The 18,916-nt window shown below is 36.2% G+C and overlaps 1 protein-coding gene across 2 annotated transcripts; it reads right to left on the bottom strand.

Annotated features, from left to right (window-relative positions):
- On the bottom strand, window positions 2,371-18,133 carry LOC109708529 (65-kDa microtubule-associated protein 5). Of its 2 annotated transcripts, none has more exons than XM_020230317.1 (11): window positions 17,922-18,133; window positions 16,725-16,928; window positions 16,325-16,579; window positions 16,023-16,238; window positions 14,686-14,841; window positions 14,415-14,574; window positions 12,838-12,989; window positions 11,848-11,935; window positions 3,760-3,833; window positions 3,592-3,666; window positions 2,371-2,929 (listed from the first exon to the last, which is right to left on the bottom strand). In XM_020230317.1, exons 1-11 carry the CDS (start codon window positions 17,994-17,996, stop codon window positions 2,654-2,656), a joined length of 1,731 nt encoding a protein of 576 aa, XP_020085906.1. In that variant the 5' UTR covers window positions 17,997-18,133; the 3' UTR covers window positions 2,371-2,653. The 2 variants fall into 2 exon arrangements, with proteins under 2 accessions (XP_020085906.1, XP_020085907.1); XM_020230318.1 differs by having other exon boundaries at window positions 2,371-2,923.

Here is an 18,916-nt window from a genome sequence, read left to right as displayed (position 1 = left end):
CCGCATAGTTTGAGGAACAAAAGTGTAATTTACCCTATATAATTGAACGTCATCATCTCTACAAAGTGAAAAAAAAAAAAAAAAAAAAAAAAAAAAAAAAAACAAAGGTTGAAAATAACGGCATCTTTTAATCACCTTTAGCATGGTCGATAGTTTTTAGTTTGCAATATATATCAGGAAATATAAGGAAATAGACCAGTGAGAGAAAGTATGAATGCTTGTTATCTTTCTACTCATTCCACATTATCAAAAAAAAAAAAGTTCGAAATTATTCTACCTTTTTTGTCATCAAAATTGCAGTTTACAAATATTTTGGTGTGACAACAATGTCAAAAGACGATCTTGTGACAAATTATTGTCTCTAAACGACTACTGAACTAGCATAGCGGTTATTATCTGGATCGTGGTTTTAGAATTTGTGAACCTGCTTGCGCATTTCAGAAATAATGGTCAAGCTCCTCTGCCTTCTTGGATATTAAATTAGTATAGGTACGCACTAAACAAGTTTTCTCAATAGGAACCTACGTACAAGTAAGATCATCAAACAATAAAAATTAAATTAAAAAAAAAAATCTACTATTACCACAATATTAAGTTGCACACGTTTGTGGATGATGATAATGGATATATGAAAACACTGATCTAGAATCTATTATTAGTAATTAACCAACATTTGACGTTGCCATGCACCTCTACTCAACACAAGCATATAGCATATGTAATCTATCCTGTCTCTGTCTTATGGGAAAGAAAAAAAATAAATAAATAAATAAATAAATAAAAGAAGCTAATTTCATATGGAGTTCTCTGGAAACCAGGTGAAATGAAATTATTTTTGTCACATATATTAAAGGCAACCAAGTTATCAACTTTTTTGAAAGAACATATACACTTCAAGGAACCGGTTAAATGTTTTGTTTTTTATGTGCATCTTACTAGAATGGATAAGAAGAGCAAGCTAGGCTAGCTTAGTGATCATGTAATCTTATATTTTTAACTCATTATGAGGAGAATATTTTGTAGATGAGGATGCTAGGCAATGTATCTTTCAATGAATACATAGTGGAGTACACACTATCAAAAAAGGAAAAATGAACAAACACAAAGCTCTGTGACCTCATAGACCACTAGCTTTCGAGCCGATTCGACCCAGCTTTTTCGCTGCGGTGCGGCGCATTGAAAAAGTTTTTTGTTGTGCAGTGTGCATGGCTGAACACTGCCATTTACTGTACTACTCCAGAATGGCTCCTAAGTTGCAGTTTTTCAATGGTCTCAGAGGCAGTTGCTATATACCCATCCACAAGCACCCTGACAAACAATGATGATTGCTGTTATTACAGGAAAACCGATTCGCCAATCATTGAAAAATTTACACGCAATTGTGCAGGAACTTTTGAGATGCATATATTGCACATGAACATCATGCTTCTTCCATGAAGATCAATTAATTTCCTCCTACATTTGTGACAGCAAGGGAGTAAAGCAATTCAAGTTCCTCAGAATTAATAGTGATCACGATAATTTATTTGATTTGATGAATTATACCACAGCCAAAACCAATCTTCTACAGCATAAAATCACCACTAGAGAAAAACAGCCGCATATGGGGTTTGGAGCTTCTGCAGTAATAAACCCATCAGCGGCAGTTTCTTTTTTTTTTCCGCCTATTTACAAACATACGACAAACTAACCAAACAGAAAGATAACTACATGACACTGCACCTTTGGGCCCAGCAAAAGCTGGGCCAAACAGGTGCATAATTTAACAGGTATTTATAGCTTTAATAGGGTTATTACTTATTAGGTCTGTAACGTAATTATATTGAATTTGTCGTGTAGTTTCAAATCAGGTTCTAATAGCAAATCCACTATAATGATCTCTAGTAGTTTAATTGTTTCATATTCAAAATAAGCTGAACTTTGAGTTCAATATTTAACCTAACTTTCAATGTAAGTTGACACTAAAATTAATGAAACATAACAATTCCTTCGGCGTAACAAAATTGAAATTGTGCAATAAATATGTAACAGTGCGCGAAATGTAGCAACTTACATGTAAAGTTGAGCAAATCAAGTAGAATGACAAAACTAGAAATAAAGGATGAGCGAAAAAATTATTTATCAAATAAATTAATACACACAAAATACACACATCCCTTCATGTAAATTGTTGATGATATGTATCAAAGCTCCATCAGATATGAATCCCAATTTAGATATGAATTCACAATTTGGACGCCGGATATGCTACACGAAATCTATTTCAAAATTAATCGGCAAATGGATCGGTATATCCATATCATGATCCAGATCCTATTAGTCTCACATATAACTGAATGTGAAAGAAATGTTCAGGCAAAACCGACGAAATTTAGAAAAGAAATTGAGCTGCACCTGAGAGAACTCATTTACTTCACTCATGTACTCCAATCTAGTAACAGAAGCATTTACAAGTAGCAGAATCATCAGCCAAATGTAAAAACAGTAATCAAAATAGAAAAGCAGCAATTGCACAAACAGCACAACATAGATGAAATCATAGATATTTCATTCCAGGAAAGGAAAAGAAAGAAAGAGCAGATAATGCTCCATTACAACTTCACCAGAGGCGTGCACTAATTAGCACGGAGATCATGCTATGGAAGACTGCTTCTCAAGGGGATAGAATGTCCTTTGGAAGGGCGACATAGTTGACAGGAATCACCGCATTCCCCTTTCCAATCTCCTTTTTGTCCTTACCAGAAGATGCGAACCCATGCCGCGACAACGGGGTGGAGACACGGCGGCCGGTGGGAGTTCCAACAGCCATGTTCACGTTGGAGCTCTGTCCCAGCGGTTTCTTCACAGGGAACTGCCGCATCGGGCTTGGCTTCGTCCCATAGAGTGCTTCTTGCTCAGCAGTTTGTTGCTCTTGTAGCTTCTTCTGCTCCTGCAGAATATGGAATTAGCAGAGAGAGTAATAAGTAATTTCCGCCATTCCCATTGCAAGTGAACAAAAAATCAAATGTAATCAAAAATATTACATGAGATTGGTTTACATGACACCAACAAAAAATTCTTCTCTCATGCAAAAATCACATAGAATCTGCAGTTTGCAGTTTTTGTACATTGGCACGGCAACTGGAACACTCGAACACTTTGCCCTAGTCAGTAATGTATGTATTTTATTGCCAAGTAGGAGGAAAGAAAAGAGGACGCTAAATTATTTGTAATACAGGTGCAACTTAAAAATCAGTGGTGGAATAAGATTTAGTCAAATAAAAGGTCAACAAATGGACGATTTATATGCAGTAAGAAAAGAAGTCTTTTCCAGATTAAAGGACATCTAACATTTGCAAAAGCAGTCTTCCTAAATGAAGGAATACATGAACAAAAATGAGGAGAGACAGTGTTTGACTTGGTCTGTCCTGCCAATCATTTGGCATAAGATTCGGTTCACCCATGAATGGACATCACAGAGAACACAGAGATGGCCAACCCTAAATTATTATTTTAAGACAAATATAATAAGAATTGAATCAAGCAACTTGACAAAAAAAAGGTGATAAATATAGTATAAGAAAGCATATAGGGTGTGAAACGTGAACACACCCGGGATCGCCGCTTTTCCTCTTCTTTCTGCTGCCTGAGTGCCGCGTATTCTTCCAGGGTGTCTAACAATCTTACCTGAAAAGCGAAGTACCACTCTCTACATTAGATACATATATTACATCGATATTTGTCATTCCTCATAAAATTTTGTGTGTTCTAGCACTTCACCTTGTCATACATAAATGGAATTCCTTTCTCCTGCTCCCAAGCTCTAATTTTTGCACTCAAATTCTCTATCATAGCTACAAAATGAAAGGAGATATGAAACATCAGAAAGAACAAGACTAGCCGTAAATGACAACCCACTTCTAATGACAACTAGAAAGAGAAAATCGCACTGCAGAAAAAACATAAAAAGTAATGCTGATATGAGATTTAATTGTCACATGATAAATAAATTACACAAGCATTATGGACACATTTAGGATAAACCATTAGGGAAGTTATGTAGTTCAGATGATTAGGCATTGCTCCATTAAATAAATTAAAATTTGGTTCACATAGTAAAAGCGTGAAAGTTCAGGGGAGGTACATTTTTCCCAAATCAATAATATTACAATCAACAATCGAAGTTCTCAAAATACTTTGACTCAAACTGAAGATAGAAAAAAAATCAACATTCATTACTCATTGTCTTAATCAGAAAAATATTTGTAGATTATTTATACATAAAACCAACAAAAAACTTCTACAATCAACCATTGCAATTTCTCTCCATCGTATGGGACAAAAACTAAACCAACTATTGCCACTCCCCAAAAGCTGCAACCATTGCCATTAGGCCAGTCAAGTTGCCTCGCTTTTACAAGTCAATAATCAGAGAGCAAGCCGGGCCATCATCGACTTCTATGAAAACAGGAAAGAAAGTTATTATTCTTAAAAACCCAGAAGCCCGAAACCAACTTGTAAAAATCGAACATGTACCCAACACTCCAAAAACACAGGATGCATAAAATATCTAGGCTCAGGTTGATCAACCAGCGGAATTTCTACAACTAACCAGCGGGCTTCTCATAGGCTGCAACGATTGCCAATAGGCCAGTCAAGTTGGCATGCCTTTTAGGATCAATTATCATGTAGTAAGGAAAAATTAAGAGCGTAACAAAGTAAACTAAGTTCCAATTTTACATCGTCAAGGTAGGTACGGTAAAGAAAACAGCGAGAAAAAAGAGGGAAAAAAAAGCTTCCTGCTATAGCTTTCTACATGGGTAAGCACACAAAAAACAAAAAAGGCAAGCAGCCACAAACCAAAGCAGATGATCCACCACAGGCCACTTAATTTCATAGCCAGGTGGTGCTACGGGATCCTCATCTGAACCAGCAGCACTACTATTATGGCCTTGCGCAGTAGCATTCAGCCGGCTAAGCATCTTGGCGCACCTATCTATACTTTTTCTCACTTTCCGCAGCTCAACAACATAACTATCCTTCTCAGCGAGCGGATCGTTGTAGTAGCCTCGTAGGAAGTTGTAGTCGACTTTAAGCCTATTTGTATTTTTTCTCGAGCACACTATGGTCCGCACAAAGGCGTTCATACAAATTTTCATAGAAATTTATATCCTCCAAATTAAAGTCCCTTACTTTGAAGACCAACTCATCATGAAGTTTTCCAACAGCTCAACGGGCGACATCTTCTTCAGCCCGATCAATATCATCACACAGTATACTCCAACGCCTAACAGATTCCGTAACAAAATCTCCCCTACGAAGCTCGATATTAGCATAACACTAACCAAACCCTGCTTATTTTCAACAGGGATATCGTAAATCGGCGGCACCAGAGAAAAGCACTGGCACACATCACAAAACAACTCACGAAAGCAAACAGTAACAGAAATCGCTGACATAACTACGGCCAAAGCCGAAGTGTAAACACAGAAAACATGCTAGGAACACAAAGCCCGAACCAACAAGAAAACGAAGGGAAAAGCAATCAGAAAAAAAGATACCACCACAGAAAAAGCACGTATTACCTTATGACCCAAAAAACCCTCGACCAGCAACAGTGCGCGGCCAACGAACCGGCCCTATATCACCGGCATCAGAATAAGCAAACATGTATCAAGATAAAAACAAAACGGTGAGCTCAAGGCAGTGTTTGAAAAGGCGCAAGGCGTAAAAAGGCGCAAAGGTTTTATGGAGCCTAGGCGTGAGGTGCACCGCAAGGCGCGCGCCTGAAGAAGGTGAGGCGCATGTCTAATAAAAATAAAACACTCTTAACAAGCCTGTTTTAAATGGATGTTTTATATTAAAAAATTCTAAAATAGCTATACAAAAACAAAATAACCATAAAAATGTAAAGAAATCGCATGCATAAATGTTCTCAACTTAAAAATAAAAAAAATTATGTTTCAACTTTCAGCTTTAAAGTGTTTGCTGCTGCTTCTTTCTTCTTGCCGCTGCTATTTATTGCCATTGGGGGGTGGAAGAGAGAACGACCAAAAGAAAAGGAAAAGAAAACATTCAAGTAGAAATTTTTTTAAAAAACTTTCTTAACATTTTAAAATATATTGAAGAAACTCAAAACCCAAAAACCCACACCGTAGACACATTAAACGTAAATATCACGAGGCGCGTCTGAGGCGCGCGCCTCACTCCCTGAGGCATTGAGACTCGCGCCTTGCGCCTAGGCGCTGAGGCACGCGCTTGAGGCGCGCCTTTTCAAACACTGGCTCAAGGTGGACACAACGCCGCAAACAAATACCGACACAAAAATACAGACCAATACTCCAACCAAAAATTACCGCAGCACAGTCCCGTGAGCTTCAATCCAGACACCGAGCAGCCGTGGTCACCCAAAACCAAGGAGAAAATAAAAAAATTAGAGCAAATCCAACCTATGCTCCTCCAAAAAGGAAGGAAATATAAGAACAAAACCACAACCAGAGGAGGACGAAGAAAGCATCAAAACTAGAAGCAAACTGAAGAAAAAATGAAAATAGACAAAACTATTGCATCTATCTATTTATTAATATCAAAGTAAAATATCGAACAATCTAAGAAGAAAGGAAAGGAGGAGGGCAAACACCTAGATGAAGAGGGTATACGACCTGTCACTATCTCACCCCCGCCCCCGTGTCATCTACACCGACGGTCGTCCTCCACGACGCGTCGGCGAGTTACAGAAGGCCACATCATGCATGGGCACATAGAGCCCACCATTCGAAGAACCAAAACCGGCTGCAGCAAAGCGAAGGGGCCACCACCATACCAAACGCCCCCCCAGGCTGCGGGGAAGACAGCGACAGCGCCGTACCACACCCGTCCTTGCCCAAACGACCATAGCCGCCCGGGGAAATGGAGGAAACAATGGATCGCATAGCAGAGACCACGTGGGAGAGAGAGAAGGCGGAACGACGAAGGGAAAGGAAGCACCAGACAGCAAACAGCATCATCTCAATCCGCATTAATAATCGAAACGGCACTATGAAAGGCCCGCAGTTAATGCGAAACCCACACACATATACAAAGGCAAGAAAAAGTACAGCAAGAGAAAGCAATTTTTTATTTTTTAGGAAAGCTAGCCGCTGCATGAAAGGAAAACTCGCGGATGCAAAAGAAAACTATGGCTCTGCATAAAAGAAAAGGCCAACGGGCTCCACCCATACAAAAGAAAAACACCGTAGCAGGCCCCATATGCATCATGCATCTATATGAGGTGGGAATCCAATGCATATGCATATTATATTATGAGGTGGGGAATTCCCATTGAGAACTCTTAATGCATATTATGTTAGGAGATTTCCCATTGAGAATTCCCAATGCATATTATATTATGAGAATTCCCATTGAATTCCCAATGCATATGCATATATATATATATATATATATATATATATATATATATATATATATATATATATATATATAGAGAGAGAGAGAGAGAGAGTTGAACTGGAATACTATCGATAGTAAACGGACTCCGTTGCTACACATTTGTTTTTTATGATGGAGCCTCTAAATCGACAATCGGTACCGTTGAAAATAATCTATAGCACTTGAAGTATCTAGAAATCAAATTTCATACTTTTTCGATGTTGTTCTCTTGTCCATCAAGTAGGCGTTAAAATGAACGGCTGAAAATGAATATCCTCTAAAAAGCGATGATAGGAATTTTATAATTAAGATCGAGAGTATAGATCTTGTTCTAAATAGTTTAAAGAATTTTTCAACCAAAATTCAATTGATTTGGATAGCTTTACACCGTTAAACGAGAAAACACCTCATATCTACGATTAAAATTATAAAATTTGAAACCCTTTGATCATTAGGCCAATGATGCTGAAAAAAATTGAAATTTGGTTTCTACATACTTCAAGTGGTATAAATCATGTTCAACGATGCCGATCGTCGATTTGAAGACTCCATCATCGAAAACAAATAGGTGGCAACGGAGCCCGTTAGCTACGAATAGCATTCCAACTCAACTCTATATATATACCATCGTGCTTTCGGAGGCACGATGGCTATCATATGGTCGGATCGAGATATATATATATATATATATATATATATATATATATATATAGAGCTAGCTGGTATACTATCGCGTAGCACGGAGGCTTTCGTGCTACCAAGTTGTTTTCAATGATGCGGCTTCCAAATTGAATGATCGGCTTCCGTTAGACTTAATCTACACTATTAAAAGTATTAGAAACTAAATTTCATAATTTTTCGACATCATTTAGCTAGTGATCAAAAAGGTCTCAAAATTGACAATTTTAACATGGTCGATGTGATGCGTTTGTGAATTTAACGGTGTAAAACGATCCAAATCTGATGAAATTTTTATAGAAAATTTTTTCACTATTTAGAGTAGTGTCTTCATCTTAAATTCAAGTATTTTATTCATTATTTTTTATGAGATTTTATTTTTAGCCGTTTAGTTTTAGACTACTCGTTTGATAGGTAAATGATGTCAAAAAAATTATGAATTTAGTTTTCAATACTTCCAATGATGGTAGATCAAGTCTAACGGAGCAATCGTCGATTGGAAGCTACATCATGAAAACAACTTGATAGCACGGAGGCCTCCATGCTACCGATACCATTACCAGCCTAGCCAGAATATATATATATATATATATATAATTGAGCTCTTGTGGTTTTAAAAGTACCAAGTCATTGGTGCTTGTAAGTTTTCGGCCCTTGGATTAAGTAATGTGCGGTTAGGATGATGTGGACTCTATATATATATATATATATATATAGAGAGAGTCCGGCTATGGTGCTTGTAAAAGCACCAAGCACTTAGTGCTTGTAAATTTTTTACCGTTAGATCTACGCCTCTGACTATTTTCACCCGTTAGATCATACTATTCAACCAACCACCTACTCAACCCTAAGGGGCCCACATCATCCTAACTGCACATTCCTTAATCCAAAGGCCAAAAACTTACAAGCACCAATGACTTGGTACTTATAGGAGCTATGTTATATTAAACAATTATATATTATATTAAATTATAATATTATATAATATACATAGATTATTATATTTATATACATATATATATATAGATTATACTTTATTTATTATTTATTATTTATATGCACCATTTAGGAACCAACCCATTCTCATAGAAAAAAGAAGCACCATTACATAGCTGAACTCTACCTTCTTTCTTTGATCGGTTTGTTCGATGACTTGAGACTACAGAATATCTTCATGCCTTGTGGCCCACACATAGTTGTCTGACATAGTTAGCTTTAATGTAGATAAGAGATTTTTCTTCATACATGACATATGGTAGACATTCTACAACTGCACTTGGTGCAAACTGAATTGAGGTGTGAACTCTTTCCTATGTGAGTACTAAACAACCTCAATTTGTTAGTTGTCACCACTAATCTTCCTCCTTTATATTCAATCACAGTGTAGCATTTCCTTATTACCGATCATATGATTGAAACATTCAGAATTGATGATTCAATCTGGATTTGCTACTACTATAAGGGCATTTGTTGATACCTGCTCCAATTGTTCTTCCTTCTTGGCATTCGGCTTCCCTTCTATTGTCTCTTCTATAATTACAACATTTTTCAATCTTCGTTCTTCAAAGGCCACGTCCTTGTGTAAATAACAACCTTTATTTGTTTCTATTATGACAATGAGGCTTGAACATCCCACTCTTCTTCACTAGTAAATGTTGTTTGGTGGTCACCTAATATTGCCATGTTGCTCTGTGCTTGTTTCTCATATAAGTCAGCAATTTCGAGTAAATTGTCCTTTCTTATCGTAGTTATAACACTCCACTTCATCGTCTATCGCCTTTAGAAGACCAACTACCACAATCCTTCTGGATGTGGAATCACATTACCAAATGACTCTCAACCAACCGTTGTTTTGGCATACAGAACTCTTTATAATCTTGCAGCTCTTTGTCCCCTTGTTGCATAACTCTTTCTTCTATTGGGACAAAGTGTCTCCTCTTTATTTTTTAGTGAGACCCCAACCATCTGTTTATTTAGACCCTTTTGATTAGCTAGTAAATTTTTCAACTCCCTATGTAGGTTAATAAACCAACCTCATATGGTAGCAACAAACCCATTGTATTTGTGTTTTAGGCTATGAACAATAATTCTCCGTATCCTTTGATTGTTAATTTAATATTTTTTAATTATGGACCTAACTGAGAAATTTCAAAGCAAAGAAATTTTAACTTTATAATTGTCACATCACCTTGTGATACAGGCAAAAGATCGTTCTCTGGTCATTGAAGTTAGGCATCATTCTTCCACGAAAATAATGTGGCGAGGGCATCCCATGCAGGCATGGTTGTTTGCACCTCTTATGTGCTCCAATAGCCCCTCCTCGATTGTCATCTTCGAAACGAATATCGTTTTCTCAGTCTTGATATGCCACTTTTTGGACACCTGAACATTCTCCTTTGGTGGTAGGATCATCTCTGCACCACTAACTACCTCCCAATAGTTCTACCCTTACAGGTAAGACTCTATGCAGGTTTACCACTAACCATAATTATAGTTGTTAAGCTTTTTTAGTTTTGCTAGTTGCCCTAGTTAGATCTGCCATAGTGTCTTGGTGATTTCTAGCTATCAACCAAGTCAAGTCTAAGATCAAACAATTTTATAATCTCAGACTGTGCAATGGCAGAGTATCTACTTATTTCGGTATTTAACTGTTTATACTGGCAGAATTTTGACCACCTGAACTAGCAAAATTTTCTTTTTCTAAATCTAGATCTAATAAAAAATTGTAGAATACTGGCGTATTAAGAATAACAACAAAGTCATTTTATTAATACACAAAATACAAGCTCTCACACCACAATCACAACTATATATTTATAAAATCACGCATTTTTAGCATGTAACGGAGTCACACACTAACCAAAGACTAGTGGTAGATTCTCACTCTAACCTACCTACTAGTTACTACACTATTCTACACCCATTCTCTTTGTGGTGGCTCTCAAAAGCTTGCCTTGGTGTGGAGCCCACACCTTTATAGGCTCCAAAGTCGGTCAAAGTTGGTTCAATTGACTTGGAATAAGTTTGCTCCAACTGACTCAATTAGGTCAGTTCATCCTCTAGAGCATTCCAGACTACTTTGTTTTCGGAGCTAAAAACTGAGAACGAGGTATATAGATGAGAAGAAGGGGGGAGAAAGAGAAAAAGAGAGAAAATGAGGGAAGAGAAAGAAGCGCAGCGTTGGCTACTTCATTTTGATGCTAAGTGCCCCTATAATTTGATTCCTAAAACCATTTCAGAATAACTAAGGAAAAAAGTGTAGCAAATAAACAGTTGCAATTCTGAGCCATTTGAGAGTACCTGACGAAGGAAGTAGTAAATAAATTATGGTTGTTTCCGGTTTTGAAGCTTTCATAGTAGGGAGCTTTCTTTCAAAATTACAGGTATTTCTGAGAAGACTATAATGACTACTTCCGCAATTGAAGATGTTCATATAATTATACCACATGCATCACCAAGCAAACCATGAGAAAGCAACAAACAGATAAACGTTACTAAAAATGTGACTACAATTTTAAATGGTAGTAAGGCCGATATGAAATTTCATGATACAAAATCTATATTTCAGGCCACAAAATCTATCAAACAAAATTATGCATGACCAAAATTAGGTTGTTTTAAACTAAAGAAATTTGAAAAATGCATCAAATTATTCTAGCCTTCATTCAGTAACTATATCAGTCAAATTTGTAATAAACGAAAGCATTTCATTTAGCCATGTAGCTTTGGTCATCTAAGATAAACAAGACATTAAAAGCTCACATGGTATTTTGCTGACAAGTATTCGTGCTTTTTCTGCACGCTTTAGATTCTTGTGCACTCCTCGACCAGTATTATAACGATTTTGATCCTGCAATGAAAAGGAGATGTTACTCATCAGAACAGAACACGAGATGAACAGTAGATTCATTCAAAAGTTGGCAAAATTGAGCTTAGGATGTCATGAAATATGTTTTATCGTTATGAACATCCTATTATTTCAACGGCACTTGTCATCCTTGTGATGGCATTTATTTTACATGGCGACCTTTTCTGTTGGAGTTATAAAACTGTTTGATATGGACAATGATCTAAAAAATAATGTACCCCTTTATATATTTGATCGGATCTCTTTGAGAAACCGCTGTGTGAAAAATGAATAGGTTATAGGTCTTGCATTACGTCAGTGGCTCATGTCACAGTTGTTCTGTAGGACACATCCTGCTAATTTTTGTTCCAGCTGAATTATACCTATCACCCACTCCTATAGTAGGTGGGTTAGCTATTTACGGGAGTCCTCTACTTTTACCCGATAAAAATTAGACATAATCAGCTCTAAAGAGAGATTACTTGGAGGAGTGCTGAAATTCTTGGGGTGAAGGCAACCTACTTGCAGGACTGCATCCTGCTGGTCGCCGAGAAATGGTAGAGGACAGGTTTATCTCCAGATTCACCCCTTTCAAAAACCAAATTTTAGTGGGAAATATAATTCAGTAGAGGCTTTTCATTTCATCAAGAATCTACATTTTGATTCATAACAGGACATAGTAAGATCTAATATTGAACAAAATGTCAGCATCAGAATGCAATAGGCAGCAGATTCACATAGCTAAATCAAGATAAAAGTTGACAAATAACAGGTTTACGAGTAGAGAACTTTGTATTTTGAAAATCATACCTTTTGAATATTCAAGGTTGGGACATAAATAGTCAACAAGTAAAATATATGAAATTTTGATCAATGAAATTAATAGTATTAAATGTTTATAATACCCTTTCATAATCATCAAGCCACCTCTCCTCCTCAGATGCAATTTTCCATTTCTCAACCTTCTCCAGAATCTCCTTTCTGCTAGAAGCTTGCTCTTTAGCCTTCTCAATTCGATTTTCCATGCCTCCCAACAGCTCACAGAGGTCTGCTTTTCCTGTTCAGAAATATCATTAAGAATATTATCCTCTGAAGAACATTTAGCACATTAGTTAAGCTTAGAAGTTGAAAGAAGCTGGAGTAATAACTCAAAATCACAACTAAAGAAATAGAGAACTTGAAAAGGTGAGGTTAATTCAAGAAAAATTGATCATGTTCTGTGAAAGCAGAAACAAAAAAACTTGCTTATTCCCAGGAGACTAATAAAAACAAGCAATGTGTGCAATACAGTCACCAATTTTATGTTTCTATGGTCTAAGTAACCCTGAATGTAAGACGGCATCATCCCAAACATGAATTCCCAAAAGAAACAAAGGATTCTTCTAGATGGTCATGTGCATTATTAAGATAATAAACATTTATGCAAAAGTGCACTAATCAATTAATCATAGTACGACATTACATTGTAGTAGCTGAACATCTTTGATCATTTGACTAGTCATTATGTGCCTGAGAATACGCATCTGAGTGTAAGGGTCCTCAGTGACACAACAATATAACTGATTTGAATGTTCGAACTCTCGAGAATTTTACAAGTGACAGAAAAGGTTTGTTTACTAATGTTGCAGACCAAGGGCTGTCTGCATCACTTCTGGGCATGTGTTGCATGGAGCAGGCAGTTTTCAAGCATTTGGCATTATCAAACACAAAGATGTGCTTCGCTTACTTCAATTTTGAGCTCACTTGAGATGCACTACCTGCTGAGGCGTGATACAATCAGGCACTGGCCCCCGAATGGGCCAAATAGGCTCTAAGTGCCTGTTGGCCTGACCTTAAGAAGACCTTCTCTGGATAAGTGAAAGCTCCGGTAGAAAGAAGCTAATATTTAGAGCTTATACATCTACATTTAGCCTGAACTTATAGAAGAGATTTGACACAAAAGATTCTTCCAACAACTCAATTCAAACAGCACTTCTACAAAAGCTCCAGCCAAGCCACCCTTGGTCATGAAAAGATCCTTTCCACTTGGAGTAAGTATGCATATGTTTGACGCTCCCCAAAACTGTGCTGTTGGAATTTCCTAAGCCAACATAGTATTTTGGCAGGTCCTCCATATTTTGAGACAAAATGAAGTAAAATACTAACATATTTGCGAGAAATGTTGGTTGAATTCTACGCATACTTTTATGCATGATAGAGAACGAATAAGAAGAATGTTAGCGACTAATACAGTTATTCTACATTTGGTAAATAGATACACTAAAGGAGATGAGCAAGGAAGAAGTTTTCTTGAAGAAACAAGATTTCCCATTTGATAATCCAGAAGTTGGTAAACAAGAAACAGTATGAAAAACTCAACATTTAGGTCTAAATTGTAGCCCTTCCACACGTTTAACAAATTCATGACACTTTATAATAACATCAAAACACAATCGTAGAAATGCAGAAATATGAATGCACAAAGAAAGAATTTGATGATAACCAGAATCGATGAAGTTGATAAGAATCTGTCGGTCTGTATCACTTTCAACATCCATATGAACACTTCGATAGATTTCTTCAAGCTCACTCTGTTTCTTCAGAACAAGCTCTTTCATTTTGCTAGCTTTCAGAACATTCAACCTGTCAGCTTCAATCCCAACCTAACAACAAGAAGTTAAAAAATGATATAGTAATACATAATAATTCATTGGTCCAACAATGAGAATTTTCGACCCTTTGCTTACGAAGGAAAATTAATAGCAAGATTCAACCTGCTCAATCACATCAAGCGCAAGGCATCCATTACATGTGACTGCGTCAGATGTTGCTGAAATCAAGGAGGTTACATGGTCAAACCTCTTCTGTTCATCAACTGGCGTGTCCATGAGGTTCCATAACTCAATAAGTGTACTTCCAAGATCTTGAAGCTACAAGATAGCATAAATAATTTTATAATAAGCAAAAGTTATTCAACACTTTTGGCCAAAAATAAACAGTCACTAAACTCCAATAGCTAAAAACAACTACTGAAAGCAAAACAACTAAATCAAATAAACGACAAATCATGATTTTGACGACATAAAAGGTATGTTGTCTGCCAGTAAATTTGATATACAATCTTAGTAAATAATTATAAGAATTTCCTTCCCCTAAAAATTTTCATAACAGTTCACTCTCCATTAAGTGAAATAAGTGCAAATATTTTTTTGTTTGTTATAAATGTCAGCAACTTTACCTTTGCAAAACTTCGCGAGATAATATTGACAATTTCGAGGGGGAAAAAAATAAGATTATAGGGAGAACTACTCATTGCAAGCACTACTCATGCATTTTTATGATGAAACATGATAAAATTGGAGCTTAATTTTAGGAAAGGTAGCTTTTTCCAAATAACTTATTCACACTGTATCTAAAGGCATACATAGAGAATATATATTTAGTGACATTAACTTAGTCACACTATATCTAAAGGTACATATACACTTGGTGACATTAACTTAGTAACACTATATCTAAAGGTATGGATTGAGAAATATATGTAGTGACAAATTAGTAAACTTTGTAGATCTACCCAATGTCTGCCTTGTTCACACATTTGTTGAAGTACTCTGATAGACTACAGTTCTTTGAGATTTACTTCAAGCTTCATTCAAGTACTTGGTCATATAATTCAATGAAATTGAGAGTAATTTCTTAAAAATTTGGTTTCAACTTACCCACTTAGTGACCCTCCATTTAGTCAAGACATGGATTATTTCAAGATGACATCAGATGGTTCCTTGCTATCAAGATATTAAATGATTTTCAGATGCTTTTAAGTTCTAACCTATGCATCGAGTGGTCTCAAGATTCAAGGTTTGGATGGTCATAGTTTCCTTTCCTTTTCATAGACTAGGTTAAAATAATATTTCAGTTTTCAGACAATATACTGAAAGTAGTAACTGAATCTCTAGCAAAAAGAAATATCACATCTATTGCCCATTTGCTTTTCTTTATCATATAAAAGGATGCAAACAACGTCCTTCCTCTATAAAGATACTTAAAATCTTGAGCAATACTTAAATGCTCTCTAGATTACATACAAACAACCAAATGTTGTCAAACACACCTTTTTAAGCCTCTGCAATTTTTCTTGCTTTAGGGCATGAACAGTTCCCCCTAGTCTAGCAAGTGTATCATTGCTAATACTCTTTGAATGGTTGTTTCTTGAATTGGAGAAGCAGGAATGAACTTCAGATAATGTCTTATTAAGCTCAACAGACATCACCATGCATAGTTCATGTATAGATTCCACGAGAGCATTCACCTTCTTCAACCGAAGGTTCTGAAATTTTAAGGGAAGAACATGGTAAGTTAAGGAGAAAATTTCTCTAAAATAAGAATGAATTATTCTTTTGTGAGGAATGACACCTTATCTAACTGCAGTTCATGGAGTTGAGACTTCAACTCTCCCAGTCTCTTAATAGTTAAGTCTCCTTCATCCACCTTAAAAGTAGCAGGACTTTCTAGATGAGCAAGCCCTGCAATTTCAGCACATATACGAACAATCTGCAATTGAACATCCGTAAATTCTCTGATCCTTTCTTCTTTCTTCCGTCTCAATTCCTCCAGCAAAGGCTTTAATGCAGCCACTTGTTCCTTGAGTGAGCCCTTTGGCTTTTCTAACTGATAAAATAAAAAGAAAAAAGGAAATCCAAATAGGAATAAGAAGAAAGGAGCTAGGTAAGTATTTCATAAAATAAATAAATAAATAAATAAAAGAAGAAGTAGTAGAAAGAGACAACATTCACGAGAAGAACAGTTCACAAACCCGCATAAGGGACTCGCGTTCACCAAGAGCAGAGATGACAAGAGACACTTCAGCTTCACCCTCGGCCAAAATCTGATGCAAATCTGCCTTTTGTTTTCTAGCTTGGTCTACTTTCTTTCTGTAGATATTGAGGCATTCCTGTTCAAGTTGTAATATCATTCTATCTCTTTCAAGGTCAGTCTCCCCTATTTCATCCCACAAATCCTGAAACGAAAGTCCATCCTTATTGTTGGTCTAGGAATCATAATCATTGTAATCAGCAAATGATGATCAAAAGATTTTTGGAATATTTTGAAATATAGCAAAACTGGCCCACTTGACAGACCAATACATAAAGACGAAAAACAACTACTATACGTTGTAACCAGAAAGCATCAGAACAAAGCATATGCAATCCTTTCCTGCATCCTACAACATAAAAGAAACAAACAACCCAAAACTCCTCACCAAATGATTCACTAAACATCAAAGTATCTTCTGAATTGCAGGGACCTGAGTTCACTGTTTCACCAACACAGTACACAAAGTACATGCCACTGCATCTTACCCGGCCCAGAAACATCACTTGAACATTCAAGAAATGACATGGGCAACTTAATTACAGGGAATAGAAGAAATGCTTCATTCATCTCATGGAAAAAATGTATAGCAGATTTCACATTGTAAGCTGATCTCCACCCAACCTACTGCAAGTTATTACCCGAAATCCTAAAGAAAAAAGTAGGTTAAGGAGCCAAATGTACGAAAAAGGTTAACTGCCTCTGTGCTTGCATCTCTCTCTCTTCAAACTGCTATTTTTTTCATGCTAAAGTATGAACCATGCCATTCAGGAACATAAATCTTTTACTTCGTTATTATCAGAATTCAGAACAAATAAACAGTGACTGTACAAGGTACAAGAAATGCAACAATGTGAATTTTGAAAAGGAAAATGCTTTTAACAAGCAAGAACCCTAAAATGAGACCAAGAAAACCGCAAGAACTGCGAGTAAGTTAATGATAATTGAAATATAACTGACCAAATATACAATTAAAACCCCAAAATCCATCCGATGCCTCATAATTCTCCAAAAATTGGGACCCAAGCATTCAGAACGCAACAAAAGGAAGCTCATTTCGAAATCATAAACAATCAAAGAAGAGAATTACGAAGAAATAAATGGGAAAAAGTAGGCCAATAAAAAAAAAAAAAAGAACCTGTAGTTCTTGGAGCATAGATCCGCACGAGGTGGCCTCGTTGCGAGGCGGGGACGGTAACTGGAACCGCGACATTGAAGAGACCTCGAAACCCTAGCTCTCGGAGGGAGATGGAGGTCGGGATCACCTAGGGTTTCTTCGAGAGAGGAGGAGGAGGAGGAGGAGGAGGGGGTTAAAAAGGAAAGAGGAGGAAGGGAAGGGCTTTTCGCAAATTTGAAACCAAAGGCGCCAAAACCGAAGAAGATATCAGGGGAATTAATCTCTGACGCGGTTGGCGCATTCCCGAGCGGGAAAGAGCACAAGCTTTTGCGTGCACCTGGTCTATGCATACATTCCGTGCACTACGCTCTGTTTTTGATTGATGATTAATATATATTATTATTATTATATTATTATTATTATTATTATAAAATCATAATTTAATTAAGCATACGTGTTCTACAACATATAAATAGTTTATTTATATATAATTGCATATTTAAACAAATTCATAGATGGTTGATTTGTTAGAAATCGATAAAAAAAGCATTTGTAATTTTTAGGCTAAAATACAAAAAATTTCTCTATAAATATTCGCTTTTGCACTTTATTTTTCTATCATTTAAATATCTATTTTGCCGCATCAAAATATGAAATTATAGCGCTTAATCTTGCACTGTTAATATTTTGTCACTGTTCTGTGCATATATTGTATCTTATAACTAAGTAATTACTAATATAATCATGTTATTCTTAGAAATGACGGAAAAAGTAGAAAATTTCTTTAACAAAATTAGCTAATTTGAGAAAAAAATATATGATTTTTATGCATTCCCACCATAAGTATATTGAGTATTTCAATAAATTATTCTATTATACCACATAATTTATACTCGGAATAATAATGAAATTATAATAGTACTGAGTAAAGTACTACAAGTTTAAATTTTAAGGAGGAAAAATAAAAATTTTTAAATAACAAGAGAGTAAAATGGAAAAAAGAATATTTATAGAAA

This window comes from Ananas comosus, linkage group 4 (assembly GCF_001540865.1).
Source record: "Ananas comosus cultivar F153 linkage group 4, ASM154086v1, whole genome shotgun sequence".
In the NCBI taxonomy this organism is placed as follows: domain Eukaryota; kingdom Viridiplantae; phylum Streptophyta; class Magnoliopsida; order Poales; family Bromeliaceae; genus Ananas; species Ananas comosus.
The sequence above is the reverse complement of the archived record's forward strand: the minus strand, read 5'-3'. Positions and strand labels throughout refer to the sequence as shown.

Coding starts and splice junctions, on each gene's coding strand:
- LOC109708529 (XM_020230317.1), bottom strand. CDS start 17,996: ATGTCGCGGTTCCAGTTACCGTCCCCGCCTCGCAACGAGGCCACCTCG. Junction 14,575..14,685: donor CGCTTGATGTGATTGAGCAG/GTTGAATCTTGC, acceptor TCTTGTTGTTAG/GTTGGGATTGAAGCTGACAG. Junction 2,930..3,591: donor AGGAAAAGCGGCGATCCCGG/GTGTGTTCACGT, acceptor CATATTCTGCAG/GAGCAGAAGAAGCTACAAGA.